Source organism: Microcebus murinus, chromosome 16 (assembly GCF_040939455.1).
Source record: "Microcebus murinus isolate Inina chromosome 16, M.murinus_Inina_mat1.0, whole genome shotgun sequence".
NCBI lineage: Eukaryota > Metazoa > Chordata > Mammalia > Primates > Cheirogaleidae > Microcebus > Microcebus murinus.
Genome location: NC_134119.1, coordinates 51,129,281 through 51,154,804, shown reverse-complemented (window position 1 = coordinate 51,154,804; position 25,524 = coordinate 51,129,281). Strand labels below are relative to the sequence as shown.

Below are 25,524 nucleotides of genomic sequence, written 5' to 3'. Positions count from 1 at the left end.
ATGATGAGGATGCTTGCAATGAAGCAGCCAAGATTGGTCAATAAAGACAGGCCAATTCTCTTGCAAGACAACGTTCAATTATGTGTCCAACAAACAACACTGCTCAAACTACTGAGGCTGGACCTGGAAACTATCATCTACCATATTCAGCAGACCTTGCACTGACTACCCCTTCTTCTAGGCTCTAGACCATTTTTTGCAAGGAAAAATATTCATCATGCTGGAAACTCAGACTTGTGGGGAGAGGGAGGGAAGGGCATTTATTGAAACCTTAAAATCTGTACCCCCATAATATGCCGAAATAAAAAAAAATATTCAGTACTCAATAAGTTCTGGAAAACACCTTTCATGATTTCATTGCCACTTGTTCTCCACGCTTCTCTGCTGTTGGTATAAGCAAGCTACTGTTAAGAAGGCAAAACTGTGTCAACAGTTTAGGTGCATACTTTAATTGTACTGTTTCTTGTTTGAGATATAATAAATTAAACTTTTGATTCTTAATTGGACATTTCATATTTAATGACCTAATATAAAGAAACCCTGAACCTCTGCTTGGGTTTATTTTCTTAGTGCCACAGGTAGTGACCCTGACATTGCTGCTGCGCATGGGTGCTGCTGGCTGGGTCTGGGCTCTCACCAAGAAGGCAGCCCAAGGACACCCTGCCAGTTTCACACCCTTTTGTCTGGGTTTCTCCCTCCAGCTCACACTCGGGCCCCACCCATACCGTCCTGAGCTGTGCAGGGGTCTCCTGGATGGAGCTGCCACGTCTCCCATGAAGATATATTTCTAAATAATTTTTTAAAAATACTCATATTTGGAAGGATAAAAAAGATCCAGAATGGGCAGTGGTGATGGTTGCTCAACACTGTGAATGTGAATGCCACCAGAATTCATACTAACAAAAGGCTACAATAATAAATTTTGTTATATTTTACCATAATAAAAAAAAATCCAAGAAAAAAATGGCCATAAGACATTTAGAGCCAGATCTGGGAGGAGGATGACCTGAAGTGCAATCTTCCATCTGACTTGTCTCTGTGCCCACAACCAGCACCACAGGCAGTCTGGAGCAAGACCAGTCTGTTAGATTCTGGTTTCGAACTCCTGCCCTCGAGCAATCCGCCCACCTCGGCCTCCCAGAGTGCTAGGATTACAGGCGTGAGCCACTGTGCCCAGCCCAGCCCGTGGGACTCTGGCGTGGTGGTGCCTGCTCAGGTCTTGGCTTACAGGGATACATTGCACACTGGTGTAGACTCCCAGTGGGCTAGAGAGGGCCCATGGAGAAAGGGATGTGGTGGAGGGTGACATCCATGCACAGAGGCCCCACTGCTCCTCTCACCTCTTCCTCCACCATGGCTCGCTTCTGGGCGCTCCAGCTGTAGTCGGGGTAATGCGAGATGGTCGTGGCACTGCCAAAGTCACACAGCTTGATGGTCCCTTGGTTACTAAGCAACAAGTTTTCAACCTACAAAATTCCAGAAAACAGTCCTTATGAACTTGGTGCAGATAGTGCCTGGATTTCAGGAAAAATAAACAGGACATTAGACAGGACCAGCGCCTTAGCCCAGACAGCCCCTCTACTTAAAGGCCAATGCCAAGGAGCTGCCAAGACCACTCTGAGGACTCGGAACAGCACATTAAGTGTGTGTGTGTGTGTGTGCACGCACTTTTGTGACCAGCTCCACCCCCTACTAGGCAGGGGTGTGGAGGGGCTTTAGAGTGGGGGCCCGTCTGAGAGGCAGGCCCTGAGGGTGCCGGGGATTTCACACAGGTCAGTAAAGCGGCCTTCCTCAAAGGGGAGAAATGCAGTGCCTTAAATCCTTTGATCGAAATCAACATATGTACATTTTAAAATGCATAATTCAGAAAAATAAAAGGAAGAAAGCTAAAAATCAACCATAAAGATAATCCCAATTAATAATGTTGGACATACAATGAAAGCCTTTAGTAAACTCAGAAGACAAGAAAATTAATATGGCATTTATAACTACATTAGTTATATCACAAGCCTAGGACTAAGTCTCACAAAAAATGGACAGAAGACTTTATATGCAGAAAACTATAAAATAACTGGGATAAAATTTTAAATCCAAAATAAACAGGGAGCTCTATCATGCTCCTAAGAAGAAAGGTACAATGAGGGCAGTCTAGAGCTAGGAATGGTTTTTAGATTTTTAAATGAGTAGTGGGGGAAAAACCCAAAAGACTAATAGTTCATGACACATGACAGTAATATGAAATTGTGATGCTGGACCATAAAGGAAGCTCTACTGGCATATGGCCATGCCTACCCATCTCATGCTGCCAAGCCCACTTCTGTGCTCCCACAGAAGTGCTCCCATGTGGTCTGCAAAGTCAAAACTTTAACTCTAGCCCTTTACAGAAAAAAAGCTGTCAACCCCTGCTCCAGGGTGAGTCATGGCAATTCAAACAAAATTCCCAAAAGCTTTTTGGGTAGAACTTGACAAACTAATTCAAAAATTTACACAAAGAGCTCAAAAGGGCCATAACAATCTTGGAGAACTGCTTTTAAGCCTGATTGTGAAGCTCTGGTAACAGGACAAAGGGGCTCAGGCCCAATGGAAGAACTCAGCGAGTGCCACAAAGACAGAGTCCCAGATGCCAGACTGTGAAAGGGTGTCAAAGCCACAGGCTGGGTGCAGTAACTCACACCTGTAATCCTGGCATTTTGAGAGGCTAAGGTGGGAGGGTCCCTTGAGCCCAGGAGTTTGAAGTTACAGTGAGGTATGATCACACCACTGCACTCCAGCCTGGGCAACAGAGCAAGTACCCTTTCTCTAAAAAAAAAAAAAAAACAAAAAAAAAAAAAACATGCCGAGTTGGTAAATCCCAGAGTAGGGAATTTAAATAAAAAGAAATTAATTGGCCAACTAATGTATATATATAAAATTAGCCGGGCATGGTGGCGCATGCCTATAGTCCTAGCTACTTGGGAGGCTGAGGCAGGAGGATTGCTTGAGCCCAGGAGTTTGAGGTTGCTATAAGCTAGGCTGACGCCACGGCACTCACTCTAGCCTGGGCAACAAAGCGAGACTCTGTCTCAAAAAAAAAAAAAAAAAAAAAAAAAAGATGGCTCACGCCTGTAATCCTAGCACTCTGGGAGGCCGGGGCAGGCGGATTGCTCGAGGTCAGGAGTTTGAAACCAGCCTGAGCAAGAGTGAGACCCCGTCTCTACTATAAATAGAAATAAATTAATTGGCCAACTAATATATATATATATATATAAAAAATTAGCCGGGCATGGTGGTGCATGCCTGTAGTCCCAGCTACTCGGGAGGCTGAGGCAGCAGGATCGCTTGAGCCCAGGAGTTTGAGGTTGCTGTGAGCTAGGCTGACGCCACGGCACTCACTCTAGCCTGGGCAACAAAGTGAGACCCTGTCTCAAAAAAAAAAAAAAAAAAAAAGAAAGAAAGAAAAAGAAAACCCACAAATCTTTCAGAAGATAACATAGTCTTCTAATTTATGAAAGGAAACAACTTCTCTTTTTTTTTTTTTTGAGACAGAGTCTCGCTTTATTGCCCAGGCTACAGTGAGTGCCATGGTGTCAGCCTAGCTCACAGCAACCTCAAACTCCTGGGTTCAAGCAATCCTCCTGCCTCAGCCTCCCAAGTAGCTGGGACTACAGGCATGCGACACCATGCCTGGCTAATTTTTTCTATATATACTAGTTGGCCAATTAATTTCTTTCTATTTATAGTAGACACGGGGTCTTGCTCTTGCTCAGGCTGGTTTCAAACTCCTGACCTGGAGCAATCCACCCACCTGGGCCTCCCAGAGTGATAGGATTACAGGTGTGAGCCACCGCGCCCGGCCTATGAAAGGTAACAACTTCTTCAACAGACACAGACAGCACAAACATGATGCAATGAGTAGTAGAATGTACTATCTTAAAAGAAAGAACATTGTCATCAAAGGATACTAAGAAAGTAAATGTACTAGCCAAAGAAGAGAAAATGTTGGCCACATATAACCAACACCGGGCTTCTAAAAATCAATAAGAAAAGGCAACTTTCAGTATGATGATGGCTGTAAAAAAAAAAAAAAAAAAAAAGAAAAGGCAACTGAAGAGAAAAATAGTCAAAACACATTAACAAGTACTTCTCCAAAGAGGAAATCCAAATTCCAATAAACACATAAAAAAGATGGTCAACCTAATTAAGAAAAGGAAAATGCAAATCAAATCCACACACACCCACAAGACCTGCTGAGGGTGAAGAGTCTGTAGTGCCAAGGTTGAGCTGGTGATGCACACGCACTATCCAGCCCAGGACACCTGCTCCACGCACCAGCATGCCAGACAAGGCTACCCACAGGTTGCTGTAAACCAGGGAAGGAGAGTGGACACACACCACCACCACAGCAAAACAGATGAACGCGGTGAGGTGCATTCCCACGACGGACACTCTTGGAAATATGGGCCACATACAAGACGCATGACTTAAGATCATAATGCTGAGCAAAAGAAGCCAGACACAAAGGGATGTGTGATGCATGTTTCTGTTCATGTCAGGCCCCAAAGTAGGAAGAGTCTATTACAGTGAAGGGTGCAGAGCTCACAGCAATAAAGAAAGAACATCATTACTAAAAGTGAGGGAAGTGCCACCTCATGTGGGAGGGAGGGCCCTGGCTGCCAAGGTTTCTGCTGACCCACCACTGGAGTGTTGAGGAGCACTTCCCACTGGAAACACAAGCGATGTAAAACTGAAGCTCACAAATACTGATGCGTTACCAATTTTATCATTTTTGTTTTTTACTTTCCTTAAAATACACACACGTCTGGGAGCAGTAGCTCAGACCTGTAATCCTAGCACTCTGGGAGGCCAAGGCGGGAGGATTGCTCAAGGTCAGAGTTGGAGATCAGCCTGAGCAAGAGCGAGACCCTGTCTCTACCAAAAAAGTAGAAAAATTATCTAGGCATTGTAGTGCATGCCTAAAGTCCCAGCTACTTGGGAGGCTGAGGCAGGAGGAACCCTTGAGCCCAGGAGTTTGAGGTTGCAATGAGCTATGATGATGCCACTGCACTCTAACCCAGGCAGCAGTGTGAGACCTTGTTTCCAAAAACTAAAAACATAAACCAGACAGGTCTTGGTGCCATAACAAAATCCACCACTCAGAGTCTACTGAGGAATCACCAACGCCTGGAGCTTCAGCAATTGTCCCCACCAAGCCCTCACTTTTCCATGTAAGAATGAGGCCTCAGCACATTGGTTTCTGGAAACCAAACAGCCATGGAACCTCAAAAAACCTTCTGCTGAAAGCAACTTGGAGTGTTGGATAGAATGGTTAGAAGACAAGAAAAAGAAAATACAGAAGAAGAAACAGAAGAAAGGAAGGAGAGAGAGCAAGGGAGGGGAGGGAACAAGAGGAAAAGGGTCCTGACATCACCCAGGAGCAGGTAAGACAGTGGCGTTCGTGGTCACCCATGAAAGGGCACGATCAAGGTGGGGGGGGCCTCCTGGCCCCAAAGACTTCAGTAATGGGGCATCTATCCAATGAATCACCCTTAAACTCTGGCTTTCTAGGCCTCTCCAAGTTCAGGGCAAAACTGGAAAAGGTCACACTTACCCACAGTTCAAAAATCTAAATGAAGATGCCTTCCCTGTAAGATAAGATTCCCACTTAAAGGCAAAGTGGAAGAAACCTACCCCTAACCAGATAACACAAAGGAAAACTACCTTCCTGAGCTTTGGCCCCAGGGGTAGGGGGTGGAATGAGCCTAAGGAGGAAACACAGAACCATGGCCGCAAGGACCCAGACACTCACTCAAGGGTACAGGGTGTCAAGACCTAAGCTGCAACTTACACTGTCCCCTGGGTCTCCCAGGCAGCCTTGGGGGCAAACAGCAGTGGACAGCTCTGGGTGTGGGGCCAGGTGTATGTCTGGGCAGAGAAAGGGACACCCCATCTCATATCACACAAAGTCAATTCCAAGTGGACGAAACCCCTGACCTGGGAAAGCCGGGGTGGAGGGTTACGGAGGAGCAGGGTCTAAAAGGCAGCTCCTATTCTCTGAGAGACACTGTGGGTGGGGGAGAACCCCACAGCTGGTTGCCCCTCTGCCAAGGGGCACAGGAGAACCAACACCAACATAGGGCTTCCACAAGCGGGCAGTGCTGTTCCAGGCTGATGAGGTCTGAGGGAGATCACGCTTCAGGAATGAGGTAAGGCTGGGGGCAGATGGGCAAGAGAGGACTCAGATTATTCTCACTTTGCTGGGGGTAACAGTATTAGGGTTGCAAAAGAAATGTCCTGATTTCCCAGAGATGTGTACACAGTAACTGGGTAATTCTCACAACCCTTTGGCTTTGTTAAAAGATACAATAGGCAGGATGGGGCAATAAAAACTAGGCCACAAACCAGGAGAAAGTATCTGCAGCACATATAACTCAAAAAGGATTATAGAATATACAAGGAGTGCCAACGAATCAAACACACAAGCCGATAGAAAAAAGAAAAGGCAAAAAACAAAAAGGAAGTAGTTAACTGAAGAATAAGACACTAATGACCAAACACAACACTCAACTTCACTAATAATCAGGAAAAGGCAGAATCTCAGTATGTGATATGGCAACCCCCACCACAGGATGGCCCTGTGGGATGTATCCATGGCACTGGCAGCAGCCTCAACCCCATGGCCACAGCCACAGCCAGAGCTCCTGCAAAATGGGATGGGCAGAGCAGCCCTTACACACAGACAACATCATGAAAGCTCCCGGACACCACCCCTCAGAGAAACACCAGACTGAGAAGCCCAGCGTGATGGGCCAGTGGACCAGGGAATCAGCCTCCAAACAGGAAATGGAGCATGGGGTGCAGGAGGAACAAGGGAGCTCAGGCTGGCGTACAGCAGGCAGCTTGAGCCCCGCTGAACAGCACCCACCTTCCTCCCAGTTCCAAGAGGCTGAACCAAGGGAGCACTGCAGGGTCCTGAGCCACCCTGAGGGCCACAGGCACAGCATGCAGTGCTCACAAAAGACAGGGTGCTCAGTGAGCAGGAGCCGAGGAAGCCTCAGAGGGTACATCCAGAGATGTGTGCCCTCATCCACATTCTGATGGAGACCACAGTGAACCCACACCAGTGTCGGGACCAGGAGCCCGAGACGAAGCCCCAGGCAGAGCCAGGAGGCAGCCAGGGGCCAAGGCACCCTCCACTGGGAGCTGATAGCTCCCAGCACAGTGGCCCCTCTGTGTTGGCAAAGTTCCATCAGACAGGGAGACACAGAATGGGGAAGCTTCTAGAAAAGTCATTTCCAATATAAGAAGTTCTTACACACATCTTTCCAAAGTTCTCAGGTGAAATGATCACAAAGCCTTGCTTGCTAACAAGCACCAACATCCTAATGTTGGACCGGTGGTACAAACGCATCCCAGCAAGCATGTGTTGAATGAAGTTGGTACCTTGAGATCTCTATGAATGATGGGCGGCTTTTGTTTGTGCATGTGCTGCACTGCTCTGCACGTCTGATAAAATATCTTCAGAACCGTATCACACGACAGAGGACCTTTAGATTCACTTTTCTTTAAAAATTCCACCAGCTGCCCTAAAAGAGACAATTAAATTCACGTCACCATGGAGCTATCAAGGCTGTGCCCTCCCTGGCCAGCAGGCTACGGTTCCAGGTGTAGCTGCCTTTGCTGCCAGGTCACAGGCTGCCTCTTCTGAGACCAGGGTCGGGCTGCGTGCTCAGCCCACCCACCCCAGAGTGCCGCTCCACGGCTTTTCCTTTGGCTGGGGCACGAAGGTCCTCACTGCAGCCCTGAGAGTAGGACCACCACCCAGTGGCAGGGATGGGCACGCAACAGCCTCAGGACAGCACAATGAGCAAAGCAGTCAAGTTATAGAGCCTAGAGAGAGAACTGCTGCTGTAGCTGCTGTAGCTACATAGAGGAACCACAAGAGCTGCTGATAAAACAGCTACAAATGCTTACAACTGAATCAGCCATGTTACTAATGGTAGCTACAAAGAAAAATGACTGCAAATATACAAATTTCTCAAATCTCTCTAATGAAATATTCACTAAATAGTGATTTACCCTCTGACATAAAGTTTCAGTAACTGTTACGTATGAGAGACTGAATCAGGGACCCCATCCTGCTGGTCCAGGGACCTTCCAGGCACCCTCGGCCCAAGGAAACCAGGGATGTCTGGCCAGCCAGCTCTGCCAAGCACAGAGCTGAGGACCCACTGGGGATGCAAGCATTTGTGTTGCCAGCTGACCTGGCACTCCCACCGACATTCAGACCCAACCTGTCCTGGTCCCACCGTATTCTTATCCTGGCCTTGCCCCAAGCATGGTGTTGTGCCTGAGGCCTCTCTATTCTCTGCTCCTTCTTCTCAGCCCACAGACCAGTCCACAACCCTCTGCTTGGCACACTCCATGCCCCTGACAACCAGCCACCCATCCAACACCAGAGCCAATGCTGACGCCAATGACCAGGGCCCTCTCCACTCTCTCGGTGACCTCGTCTCCCTGAGCTTTCCTCCAGCCACACTGGCCCCTTCCTGCCCCTGCCTTGGGACTCCCTGAGCTGGGACTGCCTCCCTCCCTCACCTCCCATCTCTACCACCCTCCCTAAACCTGCACCCCTTTCTCCCTGAACCCACTCTCTCTAGTGTTTATTTATTTTTTTCATATTTCTACTTTTGTGTGTGAAGATCTCTCTAGTGTTTAGAATAATGCAACCATTGACTCTGACTTGGAGTTGGCTTCTCCTGGTGAGTCGCTGAACTCCTAGTGCCTGCACGCAGCCACGCCAACAGACGTGCTGCAGTGAGGATGGTTAGCTCTAGGCTCTAACAGCGCTTTAGTGGCAGCTCCCATAACCTCACTACCTTTGTAAGTTTTATGATGACATAGGGAACCTGCACATGAATAGGTCTAGTCTCACCGCCACGCAGAGCTGGGTCCCACCTGTTGCCTGTGTGCCCACAGCACAGCCCGCAAGACTCCCCTTGCTCACCAAACAGTTTCCGCGCCTGGTGCCCCAGTGACTCCAGATCTGTGTCTGACTGGCCCCTCCCCAGCCCCCCAGCCCTGCCCTGGCTCTCGACCTCTGCTGCTCTGAACCTCTCAGCCCCCAAACATACCCAACCCCCAGAAGAACAGGAGGTCCTCGGAAGAGCAGGTGTGCTCTCAGCAGGAGTTAATAGGGGTGCCCTAGGGAGGAGGAATGAGGGGCTCTCAGGGGAATGGGGTACTCAGGAAGAGATGGACAGGCCTAGGTGAGATGGGATCCAGACCCCAGGGGCCAGAATAGAAGTGACAACTGACCTCGACGTTCTCAGGTGTGGGACCAGGAAGAGTTGGCAGAGTGAGTCAGTGTTGATGGTGTTAACTGGCCGGGTTCAGTGGCTCGTTCTCAGGGAGACGTAAAGGAGTTTTTAAAAAATAAATACTCTGGGCTGGGCGCGGTGGGTCACACCTGTAATCCTAGCACTTTGGGAGGCCAAGGCGGGTGGATTGCTCCAGGTCAGGAGTTTGAAACCAGCCTGAGCAAAAGTAAGACCCTGTCTCTACTATAAATAGAAAGAAATTAATTGGCCAACTAATACATATGGAAAAAATTAGCCGGGCATGGTGGCGCATGCCTATAGTCCCAGCTACTCGGGAGGCTGAGGCAGGAGGATCGCTTGAGCCCAGGAGTTTGAGGTTGCTGTGAGTTAGGCTGACGCCACGGCACTCACTCTAGCCTGGGCAACAAAGTGAGACTCTGTCTCAAAAAAATAAATAAATAAATAAATACATACATACATACATACTCTGCATGTGCCATAGCTGTAGACAGGTAGCTAGCCCTCGGAGGGTGTTGGGAGACCTGCCCAGCAGGAAGAGTCTGCGGCACATCTCAGAAGCCCTGCATGTGCTGCCACGCAGGGGCTCTCTCATCCCTCCCATGTCCCAGGGGTCCCAAATGCTCCCACACCAGGCCAGCCTGGCTGGCACACTGTGCTGCTCACAGTCCCCTGGCATCTGGCCAGTCTTGCATGTGCTCCCAGACAGCCAGACCCAGGCAGCACCCCTGCGCAGCTCGTACATGCGTGTTTACCTCCTGGTAACCCTAACTTTGGACACACAGCACCACCACAAGAGGTGGGGCTGGGCTGTGGGCTTGAGCCCCTGCCCCCAGCAGGGACAGTGCTTGGGCACGGGCTATAGGCCCTGTTTCCTATACTCCCTTATCACTCCACCTTGGGAAAGAGCCAGATGAGCAGCTTCAATTCTCACCCTGATCCTACTCAAATCTTCTAAAACCAAAATATACATCATGCAAACACTTTCTGACATCCCTATTGATGAGCAAGGGAGTTGAGGAACATGTCAACCTTATCACGTGCAATCAGAGAACAAACTGGATGGACAGGAAGCCCCATTCAGCCTTGATCCACGTGGCCCCAAGTGTGCCGGGGAGGATGGGCCTCTCAGAATCCCCAACACATGCTCCAACTCGGCCAGCCCCAGCACTTCTCTCACAAGGAGCACAAGGCCCACACAGCAGACGTGCTGTAGTTCCAGAACACTCTGGCAGAGAAAACCTGTGAGTCAAGAACAGGAGCTTGGCCACGCTACTCATGGTGCATCAAACTAAAGAAATTACACAGCCTCTACAACAGCATGAGATGAATTTACTGGCATGGAAAGACACACAATATGGTAATTTTTTTGTTAAAAAAAGGAAACATATATATAATAAAATCCCATTTTATAAGCATTTATACCACTTTGTATTGTTTGTATTTTTTCAACAGGCAGGTTATCCTTTTGTGATAAAAATTGATAATAATGAACATCCATGAAGTGGGAGACCCCATGGCATCTTGAACTGGATGAACAGCACCACCGGCAGTTTTAGCATCTTCTCAGCTCTATGAAAGGCCCAGGAACACCTGGGTCCCAGGTCCAGACACCATTCCCCAGCTGAGGAGTCCATTGCCACCCAGAGAAAAAAGTGAAAAACAAAAGAGGCCCAGGAGATATCACAAGCAGCTGCAACATAGGAACCTTGACATGACCTCAGTGTGGGAACAGGAAGACGTCACAAAAGCCATTTCAGGGACAAGGGGAGACATCTGAACATGGACGTGACACTACCTCACATCACTAGGATTTTCTCAGCTGTGAAGCAGACTGCAGTTATGGTGGAAATGCCCCTATTCCCAGGCTACACAGTAACACAAGTGCTTCTGGCATTGACGCCTGCAACTTGTTTTAAATGGCTCAGCAAGCATATGCAGAGAAAGCACCCGTGGGAAATGTTACAATCTGGGGAAGCTAGTGAACAGCAAATGGGTGTCCATCATGCTTCTTTTCTGTAGGTGTAAAATTTAAGAAAGGTGACAACACAAACAAAGCATCCACACAAGTGTCAATCTGAGGAATTAATGCCACCTCCATCCCTTGATGGCACTTCCTGATCCCCAGGACCTATACCTGGACAACCACAGGGACACGCACTGGGGACTGCCAGCAGGGGCTGGGCTGGCAGGCAGAAAGGGCCAGGTGGGGCCTCCAGACAGAGGATCTTGGTCTGGTGCAGGGCCAGGAGCTTGAGGCAGCCAGCTCTCAAGCTCTCAGCCTGGGCACGCTAGAGACCCTGCCTGATAGGGGCCCTGACCTGGGTCATCCACAAACGCTATGTAGAAGTGTGCATCAAAGATTCTACCTTCTGTCTAAGCCAACACAGGACCCTTCAGCACAGGGACCCCCCTCCTCTCAGCACAGGGACCACCCCCTCCTCTCAGCACCTTCCTTGTTGAACACCAACACAGTGAAGGCCCAGCTCCCATCCGTACTATTGCAGCCTGCAGACCAATGAGGGAGATGGTGCCAGGACCCCCCCCACCCCCGAAGGTGGCATGCCTCTCAAAGATCTCCTGTTAGACAGTTAGCCAGTTTTTTTATAAGATCGTTTTCAGAGAAGATACTGGGACTATTTTACAACTGTTTAAACATGTTAGAAAGCAATGACTTAGCCTCTACAGGATGTTACCTTTGCAGAGCTCTGTGAGCAGAAGGAACTCAGCCTGCCCTGTGTCCGACTCTTCTTTTCCTATTGATGCTGCAGAACAAAACTGGACAATATTGGGATGGCCGGAAAGCTTTTTCTGCAGGTGTCTTGTTAAAGGAGAATGTGCATAACCACATTCATAATTCTGTGCACTTAAAAATAAATGTATACTCTATTCAGATACTAAAGCTCTAATACTCTAATTGAATCACACCACAATTTTAGCACACCAGAGCAGAAAGGCAAGGAGAGCAGGTGGAAGACCACAAGAAAGGCAAAGGAGTCAGGAGTAGTGGCAAGGCAGGGGTGACTCAGGTATACTAGCCATACAACCTGACTGGAGCAACGCCAGCGTCCATCCTGTACCAAGTGGAGCAGGCAGAGGCCCTTGTGGGGCTACACAGCAGGGAGGCTGTGAGAAGTGATCACAGTCCCCCAAACACTGGCTCAGGTGGCCTGCAGGCTCTCAGAGTAGATAGAGCTTGTAGAGGAGAAGCAGAATGATGACAGTGAGGGCAAGGCTCCACACTCATGGAGGATGTGCAGCAGCAGGCGGCAAGAAAGGCCCAGGTCCTCCATCAGGGCAGGGCCCCTGGGCAATGTGAACAGTGGTGGCTGATAACAGCTCTCAGCCAGGTCTTCATAGGGGCCGGGCCGGCAGGGGCAGGAGCTAACTGGCCCATCCCCTGAATCAAGACCTCATGTGTAGAAACAACAACTTCATCCAACACTTTTGAATTTTTTACTATTAATATTAAACTGGGAGTAAAGAACAGGGGGAAAAACCTCCTCTGCACTATAAATTGTTCGGTAAAAGCAAAAGGCCATTTTACCACATCAAACACAGCATCACTGAGCTGGCAGTCACAGTATGATGCAGGGCTGTGCCTCCCTAAGTGACCGTGTTGGCTCTTGGTTCCTGGAAAAGGATACCATGAAACAAACTTCTTGAATGATGGCTCTGTTCTTTTCCTCTTCATTGGACAATAACCGCTGTATCAGGAAAAAGCACACAAAGATTAAAGATTATTTACTTTTCCACTATACATAATGCCTTATCTCAAACATAAACATCTAAGAAAACAAATGCAATGTGTTTAAGAGAGACTAATCTGTTTACCTGCTTTAACATTTGATCTGTGCAAACACTGGACAGGAGGTTAGAGACCCTTGAAAGAGCTTTATGATCCAAGAATATGAGAAAAAGCAAAAAAGGAACCTTTCCTCCAAAAAGGCCAGAGAAAAATAAGACAAACAAGAAAAATGAGAGGAGATGCTTGGCAGGGACATGGGTATACACTGTGGACCGCCAAAACCAGGCCCACTCAAATTCACTCCTGAGGCCGGGCGCGGTGTCTCACACCTGTAATCCTAGCACTCTGGAAGGCCGAGGCGGGTGGATCGCTCAAGGTCAGGAGTTTGAAACCAGCCTGAGCAAGAGCGAGACCCCATCTCTACTATAAATAGAAACAAATTAATTGGCCAACTAATATATATATAGAAAAATTAGCCGGGCATGGTGGCGCATGCCTGTAGTCCCAGCTACTCAGGAGGCTGAGGCTGTAGGATTACTTGAGCCCAGGAGTTTGAGGTTGCTGTGCACTAGACTGATGTCATGGCACTCAATGTAGCCTGGGCAACAAAGTGAGACTCTGTCTCAAAAAAAAAAAAAAAAAAAAATCACTCTTGAAGGTGGGGACACTGGGGTACCCCACCTCCAAGCTGGGCCTCTTGTCATATCTCAAGACAAAAAAAGAACCACTCAGCCCAGCACACAGGTGGTATAGACAAAACCTTTGCCCGTGTCTCACCACAACGCCTATATACAGATATGCCGTGGACACGTTTTATATGCATGGTTCTCAAACTCCTTATATTTGTAGAACCCTTATTTTGGCAGATGGAGGCCATGATGCTATGACTCAACTGTGAGATCACTCTCACTCCTCTCTCCAAGGCAGCCCAGGCCCCAGTGTGAAGTAGGCTGGGCCCGAGGGAGCCCTCAACCCCAAGCTGGAGGCCACCGCTTCAAGGTGGCATGCCCTTAAGAACACAGCATCCTAAAACTACTGACGACTTCACCATCAGAAGAAACAAATAGAACAAAAGTATACAAACTGTAAAAAAGAAATAAACTAAATATTAATAATAGGGATAAGTCTCTGATAACACTGTCACTCACAGATTTCCTTTAAAATAAACCAAAAACCAACATAAAAATGTTAAATCATCCTTTATTACCTTTAATGCATATTCTCTACCACTTCCCAGATCTTGAGCTTCATACACAAATGCAAACCCTCCTGGAAATTAAAAAAACACTTATCAGTTCAGTGCAATGATTTTTACTTAACATATTAAGCTAAAAAAAAAAAAAACCAAAAACTTTTACTCAATAAAATACAAACTGGACTTGTGGCTGTGGCCAGCAATTTGTTTTCCAGAAAAAATAATGGCTTCAATTTATTTACCACTGCATTTTACATGTTCTGCTTGAGAGACAAGAAGGAAATGAACCTAGTAACAGAAATTAATGAAAGGGGAAAAAAATGGATGAAATCAACAAAACCAAAAGTGTTTTCTGAAAACAAATAAATGAAACTGATATTCTAGATAGATTGATCAAAAAAAAAAAGAGAGAACAATTGATAGAGGACAAATTAGACCTCACTGCCTTAATGCCCCCAAAAGACATTGAAAGAAAAGTACAGATTATTGTCACTCATGAATATATACCAAAGAATTTTTAACAAATCATATTTCTAATAAAATAAAGTACTGGCAAATCAAACCCAACAATATATAAAAAGGATAATATGCCATGACCAAGCAGAATTAGCTTAACATTTGAAACTCAGTTTAATTATTTTTAGGCTTAATTTGCTTAGTTGTTTTTTTTGTTTGTTTGTTTTTTTGACAGAGTCTCACTCTGTTGCCCAGGCTAGAGTGTCAGTGGCATGAGCCAAGCTCAGAGCACCTCAAACTCCTGGGCTCAAGTAATCCTTCTGCCTCAGCCTCCCGAATAGCTGGGACTACAGGCATGTGCCACCATGCCTGGCTAATTTTTTCTATATATTTTTAGTTGGCCAATTAATTTCTTTTTATTTTTAGTAGAGATGGGGTCTCGCTCTTGCTCAGAGCTGGTCTCCAACTCCTGAGCTCAAACGATCTGCCTGCCTCGGCCCCCCAGAGTGCTAGGATTACAGGCGTGAGCCAGCTAGTCCCAGCTACTTGGGAGGCTAAGGCAGGAGAAGAGGATTGCTTGAGCCCAGGAGTTTGAGGTTGCTATGAACTAGGCTGATGCCATGGCACTCTAGCCTGGGCCACAGAGCGAGACTCTGTCTCAAAAACAAACAAACAAAAAACATATATATATATTTTTTTAAAAAAAAAAAAAAGAAAAAGACTTCCAGCTTGAAAAGGTAGAAATAAAAATATTTTTATTTGCAGATGGCATGATTATCTGTGTAGAAAATCTATGAAATCTACAAAAGAAAAGCCACTACAATAACTCATGTGAGTTTAGGAAGGTTGTAGGATATTGAGAACAATATATAAAAATCAATTATCTCTATACACACCAGATTTCTTAGATATAAGCACAAATGATAAACAGATTTCATCAGATAAAGCATTTCTGCTTTTTGAAATACATTGGCCAGAGGAAACAAACAAGCTACCAACTAGGTTTTGCAAATCACATACCTAATAAAGGACTTCTATCCAAAAAATATGAAGAAAAGCCAAAATTCCATGATAAAATTTTTTTTTTTTTTTTTTTTTTTTTGTGACAGAGTCTCACTTTGTTGTCCAGGCTAGAGTGAGTGCCGTGGCGTCAGCCTAGCTCACAGCAACCTCAAACTCCTGGGCTTGAGTGATCCTTCTGCCTCAGCCTCCCGAGTAGCTGGGACTACAGGCATGTGCCACCATGCCCGGCTAATTTTTATATATATATCAGTTGGCCAATTAATTTCTTTCTATTTATAGTAGAGACGGGGTCTCGCTCTTGCTCAGGCTGGTTTTGAACTCCTGACCTTGAGCAATCCGCCCGCCTCGGCCTCCCAAGAGCTAGGATTACAGGCGTGAGCCACAGCGCCCGGCCCATGATAAAATTTTTAACGTGCAAAAGATAAATAGACACATCGCTAAAGATATACTGGAGGCAAGCAAGCACATAACGTGTTCCAGCATTACCCACTAGGGAAATATAAAACTTAAACCACAAAGACACTACTAAACATCTATTAGAATGTCTAAAATTTAAAAAACTGACCATATCCACTGTTGATTAGGATGCAGAGGAAGCGGAATACTTACATACTGCTTATGGAAATGTAAAATGGTACAACCACTTTGGAAAACATTTTGGCAATTTCTTAAAAAGTTAAACATACATCAGCCCTCATGTTACACTGCTAAATATTTACCCCCCAAAATGAAGGCACGCATCTATAGAAAGACTTGCACATGACTATTCACAATAGCCTCATCCGTAATAGCCTAAAACTGGAAACAACCCAGATGTCCACCAACGTGTGAATGGATAAAAGACTATCCATACCTGGAACACCACTCAAAAATAAAAAGGATGAAACTACTGTTACATGCAACACACGACTCTCCAAATGAGTATGCTTAGTAAACAAAGTTAGCAAAAAAAGAGTACATATGTATTTCATTTATAGAAAAGTCTACAAAATGCAAACTACCCTATAATAATAGACAGCAGATCAGTTGTTGCCTGGAGTGTGGGGACAGGGGAAGCAGAAGGGAAAGATTACAAAGCGGAAGGAGGGAAATTCTGGAGCTGATGGATATGTTCACTGCCTTGATTACCGTGGTAGCTATATGGTATGTGCACATATTTATGTCAAAACACTTTAAATATGTACAGTTTGTATATCTCATTTTTACTTCACCAGAGCTGTTAAAAAATGAATAAATAAATATGTGGGGAAAATATAGATGAAAAGAAATTAATGGAAATCCATGAAATAGAAAATGAAAACAGATGGCTCCACTGTTCCATCAAACATTTAAAGAAGAAATCACAACAATCTCATAAAAATCACCAGTAAGACAGAGCAGGAGGAAAGAGTTCCTAGCCCATTTTTGAGGTCAGTGAAACCAAAACCAGAGAAGGCTATAAAGAAAAAAACTATAGATCAATATCACTCATTAGCATAGAAACAAAAAATCCTCAGGAAAATACTAGCAAATGGATTCTGGCAAAACATAATAAGAGTAATACATCATGACCAAGTGTGATTCATCCCAGGAATGCACAGTTGGTTCAACATTTAAAATCAACCACTGTGATTCTGATTAACAGAATAGGGAATACTGAATCACCTCCATAGGCACCAAGAAAGCATATGTCAAAATGGAAAACCTTTTCATGATTTTTAAAAAATATAATAAAAAACCCCTCTCAGGAAACTAGCAAACTTCTTCAATCTGAGAAATGGCAACTACAAAAACATGCATCTAACATGAGCCTTAATAGTGTTTTCTTTCTAAGATCAAGAACAAGGCAAGGGCCGGGCGCAGTGACTCACACCTGTAATCCTAGCACTCTGGGAGGCCAAGGCAGGTGGATCATCCGCTCAAGGTCAGGAGTTCAAAACCAGCCTGAGTGGTGTTCAGTGTTTGCGCCAGCGTCACCATGCGCCTCTTGCTCACAGAGCTCCAGCCGAGGAAGAAAGTAAGGAGGTCTTTATATACCATGGCTCGTAAAAAGCAGACTGCCTGCAAATCGACCGGTGGGAAAGCACCCAGGAAGCAACTGGCTACAAAGCCACACGCAAGAGTGCGCCCTCTACTGGAGGGGTGAAGAAACCTCATCACTACAGGCCTGGTACAGTGGCATTCCGTGAAATTAGACATTATCAGAAGTCCACTGAACTTCTGATTCACAAACTTCCTTTCCAGTGTCTGGTGTGAGAAATTGCTCAGGACTTCAAAACAGAGCAGCACTTCCAGAGCGCAGCTGTTGGTGCTTTGCAGGAGGCAAGTGAGGCCTATCTGGTTGGCCTTTTTGAAGACACCAATCTGTGTGCTACCACGCCAACCGTGTAACAATTGTGCCAAAAGACACCCAGCTAGCACGCCGCATACGTGGAGAACGTGCTCAAGAATCCACTATGATGGGAAAACATTTCATTCTCAAAAAAAAAGATTCTCTTCTTCCTGTTATTGGTAGTTCTGAACGTTAGATTTTTTCCCCCAATGGGGTCAAAAGGTACCTAAGTATATGATTTCAAGTGGAAAAATAGGGGACAGAAAACCAGGTATTGGCAGTTTTTCCATTTTCATTTGTGTGTGACTTTTTAATATAAATGTGGGATGTGAAGCATTAATGCGAGTCAAATGTTTCAGTGAACAAGTTTCAGCAGTTCAACTTGGTAACAATTATAAATAAACCTGTTAAATTTTTCTGGACAATGCCAGCATTTGGATTTTTTTAAAACATGTAAATTTCTTATTGACAACAAAAAAACAAAACAAAACAACAAAAACCAGCCTGAGCAAGAGTGAGATCCCGTCTCTACTAAAAATAGAAAGAAATTAATTGGCCAACTAAAAATATAAATAGAAAAAATTCACCGGGCATGGTGGTGCCTGCCTGTAGTTCCAGCTACTCGGGAGGCTGAGGCAGTAGGATCAGTTGAGCCCAGGAGTTTGAGGTTGCTGTGAGCTAGGGTGATGCCACGGCACTCTAGCCCGGGCAACAGAGTGAGACTCTGCCTCAAAAAAAAAAAAAAAAAGAATAAGGCAAGATGTCTGCTCTCAGCACTGCTACACAACACTGTACTGGGAATCCTAGTCAATGTGAGAGAGCTAGAAAAAGTAATAAAAGTCATAAAGATCAGTAAGGAAAACCAAAAAAGAATGCAAAATTTCAGCTAGGAGGAATAAGTTCAAGAGATCTCTTGTACAAGATGGTGAACTATTGGCTGGGCGCAGTAGCTCACACCTGTAATCCTAGCACTCTGGGAGGCCAAGGCGGGTGGATAGTTTGAGCTCAGGAGTTCAAGACCAGCCTGAGCAAGAATGAGACCCCGTCTCTACTAAAAAAAATAGAAAGAAATTAGTTGGACAACTAAAAATATACATATATATAAAAAATTACCCAGGCATGGTGGCGCATGCCTGTAATCCTAAGCTACTCAGGAGGCTGAGGCAGAAGGATCACTTAAGCCCAGGAGTTTGAGGTTGCTGTGAGCTAGGCTGACACCATGGCACTCTAGCCCAGGCAACAGAGTGAGACTGTCTCAAAAAAAAAAAAAAGCATGGTTAACTATAGTTAATAACAATATGTTGTATGCTTGAAAAATGTTATGAGTGGATGTTAAGTGTTCTCATCACAAAAACGATAACTATATGAAGTAATGTATAAGTTAATTAGCCAGATTTAGTCATTCCATGATGTATGTACACTTTAAAACATCATAAATACAGTATTGTCCCTGGAATCGCAGCAAAAATAAGAAAAAAAAAAGAGAAAGAAAATGTAAAAGAAAAAAAAGAAAAAAGAAAACATCATAAATATATACAATTTTATCTGTCATTTAAAAAAATAAAATATTAAATGTGAAAAAGAAATGAATTTCTTTTTTTCTTATTTTCAGACAATACCATTATAGAAGTAGATGACCATAAGGACTTGACCACTGTGTGTCTTCAGCAAGGCTACAGGTCCTCCTGGTCTCCCTCCCCCACTGGCTTTTCCTCAAACGCACCAAGCCCACTACTGCCCATGGCCTCTCCACTAACAACAGGCTGAGAGGGGTACCCTGACCCTTGACGTTTGCTTGCCTGCTCCCTCCTGGACCTGCTATCCCCACTTTTGAGGGGCTTTCCCTGACACCCCACTCATCTCAGCCACTCTTTATCCTAGTTTTGTTCCTCCTCCACCATGGGAGGAGAACACAGCAAGAAGGCAGAGAAAGCACCATCTCTGAACAAGGAAAGTGGCCCTGACCGCGGACACTGAATCTGCTGATGCCTTGATCTCAGACTTCCAGCCCTTCAGAACTGTGACAAATAAACTTTTGTTGTTTATAAGCTACCCAGTGCACGGTATTTTGTTATAGCAGCCCAAACAGACTAAGACATAGTCCACATTCCATGCAGACAGCGTGTGACACACCAGGAGTCCCTGAAAAGGAGGACGCTGAGCACAACAGGAGGAAGGGAAAGTGGTTTCGCCCCGATGGTGATCTCCCCATATGTCAACAGACAGAAACTACAGAAGTAATTAACACATGCTGCAAAGGTCCAGCTGCAGCACAGAGCATGAAGGGGTAGTGACCCTGAAGGATATTAAGAGCAATATATAATACAAATAACAACCCAGCTCCAACCCAGGCCCCCCAGACATGGTTGCAAGCAGCTCCAGATCTACCCCATGGTGCTAACTAACCTTGCAGGGCTTTTCTCCTTTTTTAAATAAATGAGCATGGCAAACAAGCATGCTGCAACTTGACTGTTACCTTTATACTCCAGGCATTTCCTCCTAGGACAATGCATAGATCACCTTGTCCCTAGCAGGGATGCAGATCTATGCCCTAAGGACACTAAGGAGCCCCTGCTGGCCTTCCCATGGCTCCCAGCCCCACTCTGCCACTCAGTGGCTGGTGGCTTTGGCAAGCTACTAATGCTCCCAAACCTCAGTTTTCTCATCTGTAAAATGGGAATAATTATAGTACCCACTTTCAGGGTTATCATCAGGATTAAACAACTCACACAGGCCCAGTGAGGTGGCTCATGCCTGTAATCCTAGCTCTCTGGGAGGCCAAAATGGGAAAATCGCTTGAGCTCAGGAGTTCAAGACCAGTCTGAGCAAGAGTGACACCACGTCTCTACTAAAAATAGTAAAAATTAGCCGGGTGTGGTGGTGTACACCTGTAGTCCCAGCTACTTGACAGGCTGAGGCAAGAGAATCACTTGGGCTGAGGAGTCTGAGGTTGCTGTGAGCTAGGCTGATGCGATGGCACTCTAGCCTGGGCAACAGAGCAAGATTCTGCCTGAAAAAAATAAAAAATAAAATAAACAATCCACATAAAGCACTACAGATTGTGCCCAGCAAAATATTAAGAGCCCACAAATGTGGTGGTGGTGATTATTTCACAGTGCGTATTAGTCAGACAAAGGGCTGATGATCAAGCTGCCAACCTGGAAGTGAAGGGGTAGGGGTAGTGTGAAGAGAGCTGAGAGAGAGGCAATTAAGCTAGCACAAACAGGGCCACACGGGCCTAATGACCTCAAGCCAACTGCCCAAGCCCCAAAGACTCTGGTTATCTGTGCTCTGTGGTGTCTGGAGAAGAGAAAACCATCGCTCAGCATCCCTCCCCAGGTGAGAACAATCCTGCACCTCAGTCTCTGGGTCCGGGGACAGGTTCTGAGAGAATACCACCCAGCCTCAGGGGTAGGGCTCTCGGTCAGAGGGATGTGCTACAATGTCAGCATGCTAAGACCACCTAACTGTCCACTCTTAAGATCAATCTACAGTGCACTCTGTTGATACCGGTACAGCATTGGTCCCCAACCTTTTTGGCATGAGGGACCGTTTTCATGGAAGACAATTTTTCCATTGACTGAGGAGGGGAGATGGTTTTGGGATGATTCAAGTGCATTACATTTATTGTGCACTTTATTTCTATTATTATATTGCAATATATAATGAAATAATTACACAACTCACCATAGGTTGGGGAACCCTGCTAAAGAGGATATCTTAGCCCAACACAGGGCCTCTTCCTTCCATCAAACTCACCTCTGTGGGTTTCTGAAACTTGCAGCCAAGAATCTAGACAGCACCACACCATTCTGCAACCATCAGTCGTACCAAATATTCCCTGTGCCCTCGCACAGTCCAAGATCACTCTACTACAGTGAAGGGAGGACCCCTCCATCTATTTAGGAGGCGGATGGGTGAAGAGCTGGCTCTGGCAGCTCAGGGGGGCTGCACCCTCACCATTTCTCAGGCCATAGCCTGACACCCAGTGAACACAGATTATTGAGCAGGAACCACAGGATGCAGGCAGGAGGTCCTCCCACACACTAACACTGCACACACCACACAGGGCTCCAAGCAAATAGCTGCTGACTGGCTGAAATTACATGTAACTTGTAACCAAAAGCATGAGACTACTTATACTTAAACCATATAACAGCTGTGTTTTCACTTTCTACCTCAGTTTATCACACTGGCAGTTAAGGCCACAGAGAGTGCAAGTAGGCCACACCAGATGGACCTCCCCAGTGTAAAGGACACACCTGCCTCAGCAGTGGTGATCAACTTCAGAAGCAACAGAATACAGAATCCAAAACAAGAAAACGCAAAATATATGCTAGAATACACTTGCACTGGGAATCTCTAACATTGTTGGTATGCCCAATAATTTGCTTTTTTTAAAAAAAAAAAAAAAAAAAAAAGAGGCCAGATGTGGTGGCTCACACCTGTAATCCTAGCACTCCAGGAGACCAAGGCAGAAGGAGCACTTGAGCTCAGGAGTTTGAGACTAGCCTGAGCAAGAGCAAGACCCCATCTCTACTAAAGTAGAAAAAATTAGCCAGGCATGGTGGCACCTGCCCGTAGTCCCAGCTATTCAAGAGGCTAAGGCAGCAGGATTGCTTGAGCCCAGGAGTTTGAGGTTGCTGTGAGCTAGGCTGACACCATGGCACTCTAGCCCCGATGACAGAGACTCTGTCAAAAAAAAAAAAAAAAGAGAGAGAGAGACTGAGAACAAATTTTGAAAACATTAGAAAGCTGTCTGGCTCCAACAACCTGTTTCATACTACAAGCCCAAATTTCTATGAAAACCATTTTTCCTAACTCATTTGACAGCAAAACCTGGTCTATCATAAACTTATTTGGGATAAAATCTGACATGAACTGATATGGGGCTAATTACACACTTTAATTATGTTGCAGTGAGGATATTTATTCCTTTAATTACAGACACATTAATGTAGTCGATTATACAATGCTGTCTCAATCCCTCTGGGAGTATTCCATGACATACAGGATATACATTGTGTTATCTTTCTGAAACCTGAAAATTTCTGAAACTGTGAACATCGGTACCCACAGGTTCAGATTATGGGCCTTCCCCATATTTATACAAGACAGCCTGAATTCCCATAGTGTATGGTCTAAGGTTGTTGTCCAGACAAAACTAACTAAAGTATGTTTATATAAAATACTTAAGTATTTTATGGGTTTCTTACCCGTTTCAGTTCTGAAAGAGGCTTCAAAATACTTTAAGGGCTGCAAGCCACCTCTTAAGTTTAAAAGGAGGAAATCTACAGCTCATAATTGTATTGGTTATTTTTATCTCCTGATTCGTCTACATAGCAAAGGGAAACAAGTTCTTTTGCACAACCACAGCCACTGCCCACATTTCCTTGTTCATCCTGGGTGTGAAGCGACCTGTGTAAGCTTCCTTCGTTATGAGAACTTTCCTTTCCTGCCAATCCGTACCACTTTCCATCTGCAATTCCTCTCCTGGCCCCTGCACCAGACAGGGGGCATTCCCCATCCTTCCCCCCTTGAGGCATGCTATCTTCTGCCTGGCCCCTTCCCAGAGGCTGCACTACCTATACTGGCCCCAAGCATCTCTATCCCTATACTGCCTTGTTTCTCAGCTATTTGGGCATTTGTTTTATTGGTAGAATGTTCTAGACATAGCAGAAATCAGGTCCTGTCCACTACAAATTTCTTAATGAATGAAGGAAACTGCCTGGTATTTTCAGAACAAATAAACTGATCTGGAGGAACTCTCCTCATTCTAACAGATGTGAGAGAATACCACACTTGCTTAGTAGAGCAAGTAGTAGCCCCCACTTCTGAAAGGAGAGGAGCCTGGGGCTTTCTCACCAAATCATACCCAAAATCTGTTGCTGACCACAGTGGAGACAAAGTGAGTGGTAACAGTACAGCCAGAATGTCCCCTCAGGCCTTCTAGAATAAAGACATCAGGAATTTGGGCCAGTTTCCTGCCTCAAAATGAGTACAAATGCAAACAGTGGTGGGGTGGCCACCTTGACAGGATAACCCTCCAGCCCCAGAGCTACCACAGACCTGGTAAGGGTCTGGTCTTTCTTGTTGTTTCACTCCCTCTCCCCATGCCACCACAGCATGTTTCAGTTCCAGCACCAAAGTCAACTATGTTTAGCCAAAAAACTTGACAGCTAGTGAAACATGACACAACCCTGGGCACCACTGGACAAAATGTAAGTTAAATTCAGAAGAGACAATAAAACCCCACTGACACTGATGATCAATTCTGAGTGATGAAGGGAGAGGTCATTCAGAAAGGTAGAAACGGCATACAGAAACAATACTGACTAAAGACTGACTTGCAAATACTTAAGCTGACTGACCTGTCCACCACATGCGTTCTATATAGGTCAGGACTACTGTCTCTGCTTCCTGTAAGTTACATGGAATCACAAACAGATGTCCACCGGTAAGGGAAAAACACTCAGGTTGTTAGAGATGGAACCTACGATTCCTGGACACAGCACTGTCTATCCTCCACCTATACCCGGGTAGGGTAGGACTGCAACTATCCTCAACAATGTGTGGAACCACCAACTTTGAAGATTCTTACAATTCTGGAGAGCCAGTCTTGACCTTTCTCCAAAAGTCCAGTCCTGTTACACTCCTGCACAACAGCCCTAGATGTATAACAGAGAACCACGGCTTACACCCACCCAACTGTACTGCTCACCTTCTGAGTCCAGCATTCCACTATGTCCCCTCACCCAAGCTCCCTGCCTGCCACCCTCCTCTTCTCTAACTTGGGGAGGTCCCTCCAGCTCCAGGCCTCCTCCTATGACCAACTCGTCCCAGCCTGACCCTAATACTCAGGCAAATAAGTACCCAACCCAGACCCAGCCTCGCCCTCAGCAATCACCTCTAACAGGCCCTTACCCATGCCCCAGGCGGTGCCCCTCCCCGGACCCAGCCCTGATCCACGCCCCCCGAGGTACATATATGTACCTTCTCCCCGGCCCTGTCCCATGCCGTGGCAGTGACGCTCCCTGGAGCCAGCCCTGACTCACGCCCCACATCCCGGCCAAACCATGCCCTCAGCGACCTCGGCGACGACCTCCCACGGCCGGACCGCGCCGCTGACCCGGGCCTACCCTCGGCCAGGACCCGTCGCACCCGCAGCCGCAGCTCGCCCAGTTCCACTGTCTGCCCCACGAAGTCACTCTGGTCGCGGCCGGCAGCACTGCCCAGGGAGCCTGGGCCCGCCAGGAAGTCGAGCGCAGACTGCAGCAAAGACATGGCGGCTGCCGCACACTGCCTCCCGGCAGCCGGAGTGGCCGTCTAGGGGTCCCGCTCCGTCCGGGTCTGCTTAACAACCGCCCGCCCGTAGCTCTTCCATCTTCCGCCCCGGCGCCGTGACGTATGCACGCTGGAAGACGCGTCGCGTCCGGCAGTGGCCGGAAAAGCGCCGGCGCCTCATTTCCGCCACGCC

The 25,524-nt window shown here is 46.2% G+C and overlaps 1 protein-coding gene and 1 pseudogene across 6 annotated transcripts in view; one reads left to right on the top strand and one right to left on the bottom strand.

The window, feature by feature from the left end:
- GAK (cyclin G associated kinase) overlaps nucleotides 1-25,457 on the bottom strand; it is a 70,567-nt gene extending 45,110 nt beyond the window's left edge. For 5 of the 6 annotated variants that reach the window (XM_075992919.1, XM_075992920.1, XM_075992922.1 and 2 more), the window contains exons 1-6: nucleotides 25,187-25,457; nucleotides 14,270-14,331; nucleotides 12,962-13,021; nucleotides 12,011-12,125; nucleotides 7,420-7,562; nucleotides 1,341-1,466 (exon numbers count right to left, since the gene is read on the bottom strand). In XM_075992919.1, the coding sequence (XP_075849034.1) occupies nucleotides 1,341-1,466; nucleotides 7,420-7,562; nucleotides 12,011-12,125; nucleotides 12,962-13,021; nucleotides 14,270-14,331; nucleotides 25,187-25,331 (651 nt within the window). In that variant the 5' untranslated portion in view covers nucleotides 25,332-25,457. The other variant, XM_075992923.1, reaches the window with a different exon arrangement.
- LOC142861070 (histone H3.3A-like) lies at nucleotides 17,754-18,307 on the top strand (annotated as a pseudogene).
- Nucleotides 25,458-25,524: the final 67 nt, after the last annotated feature.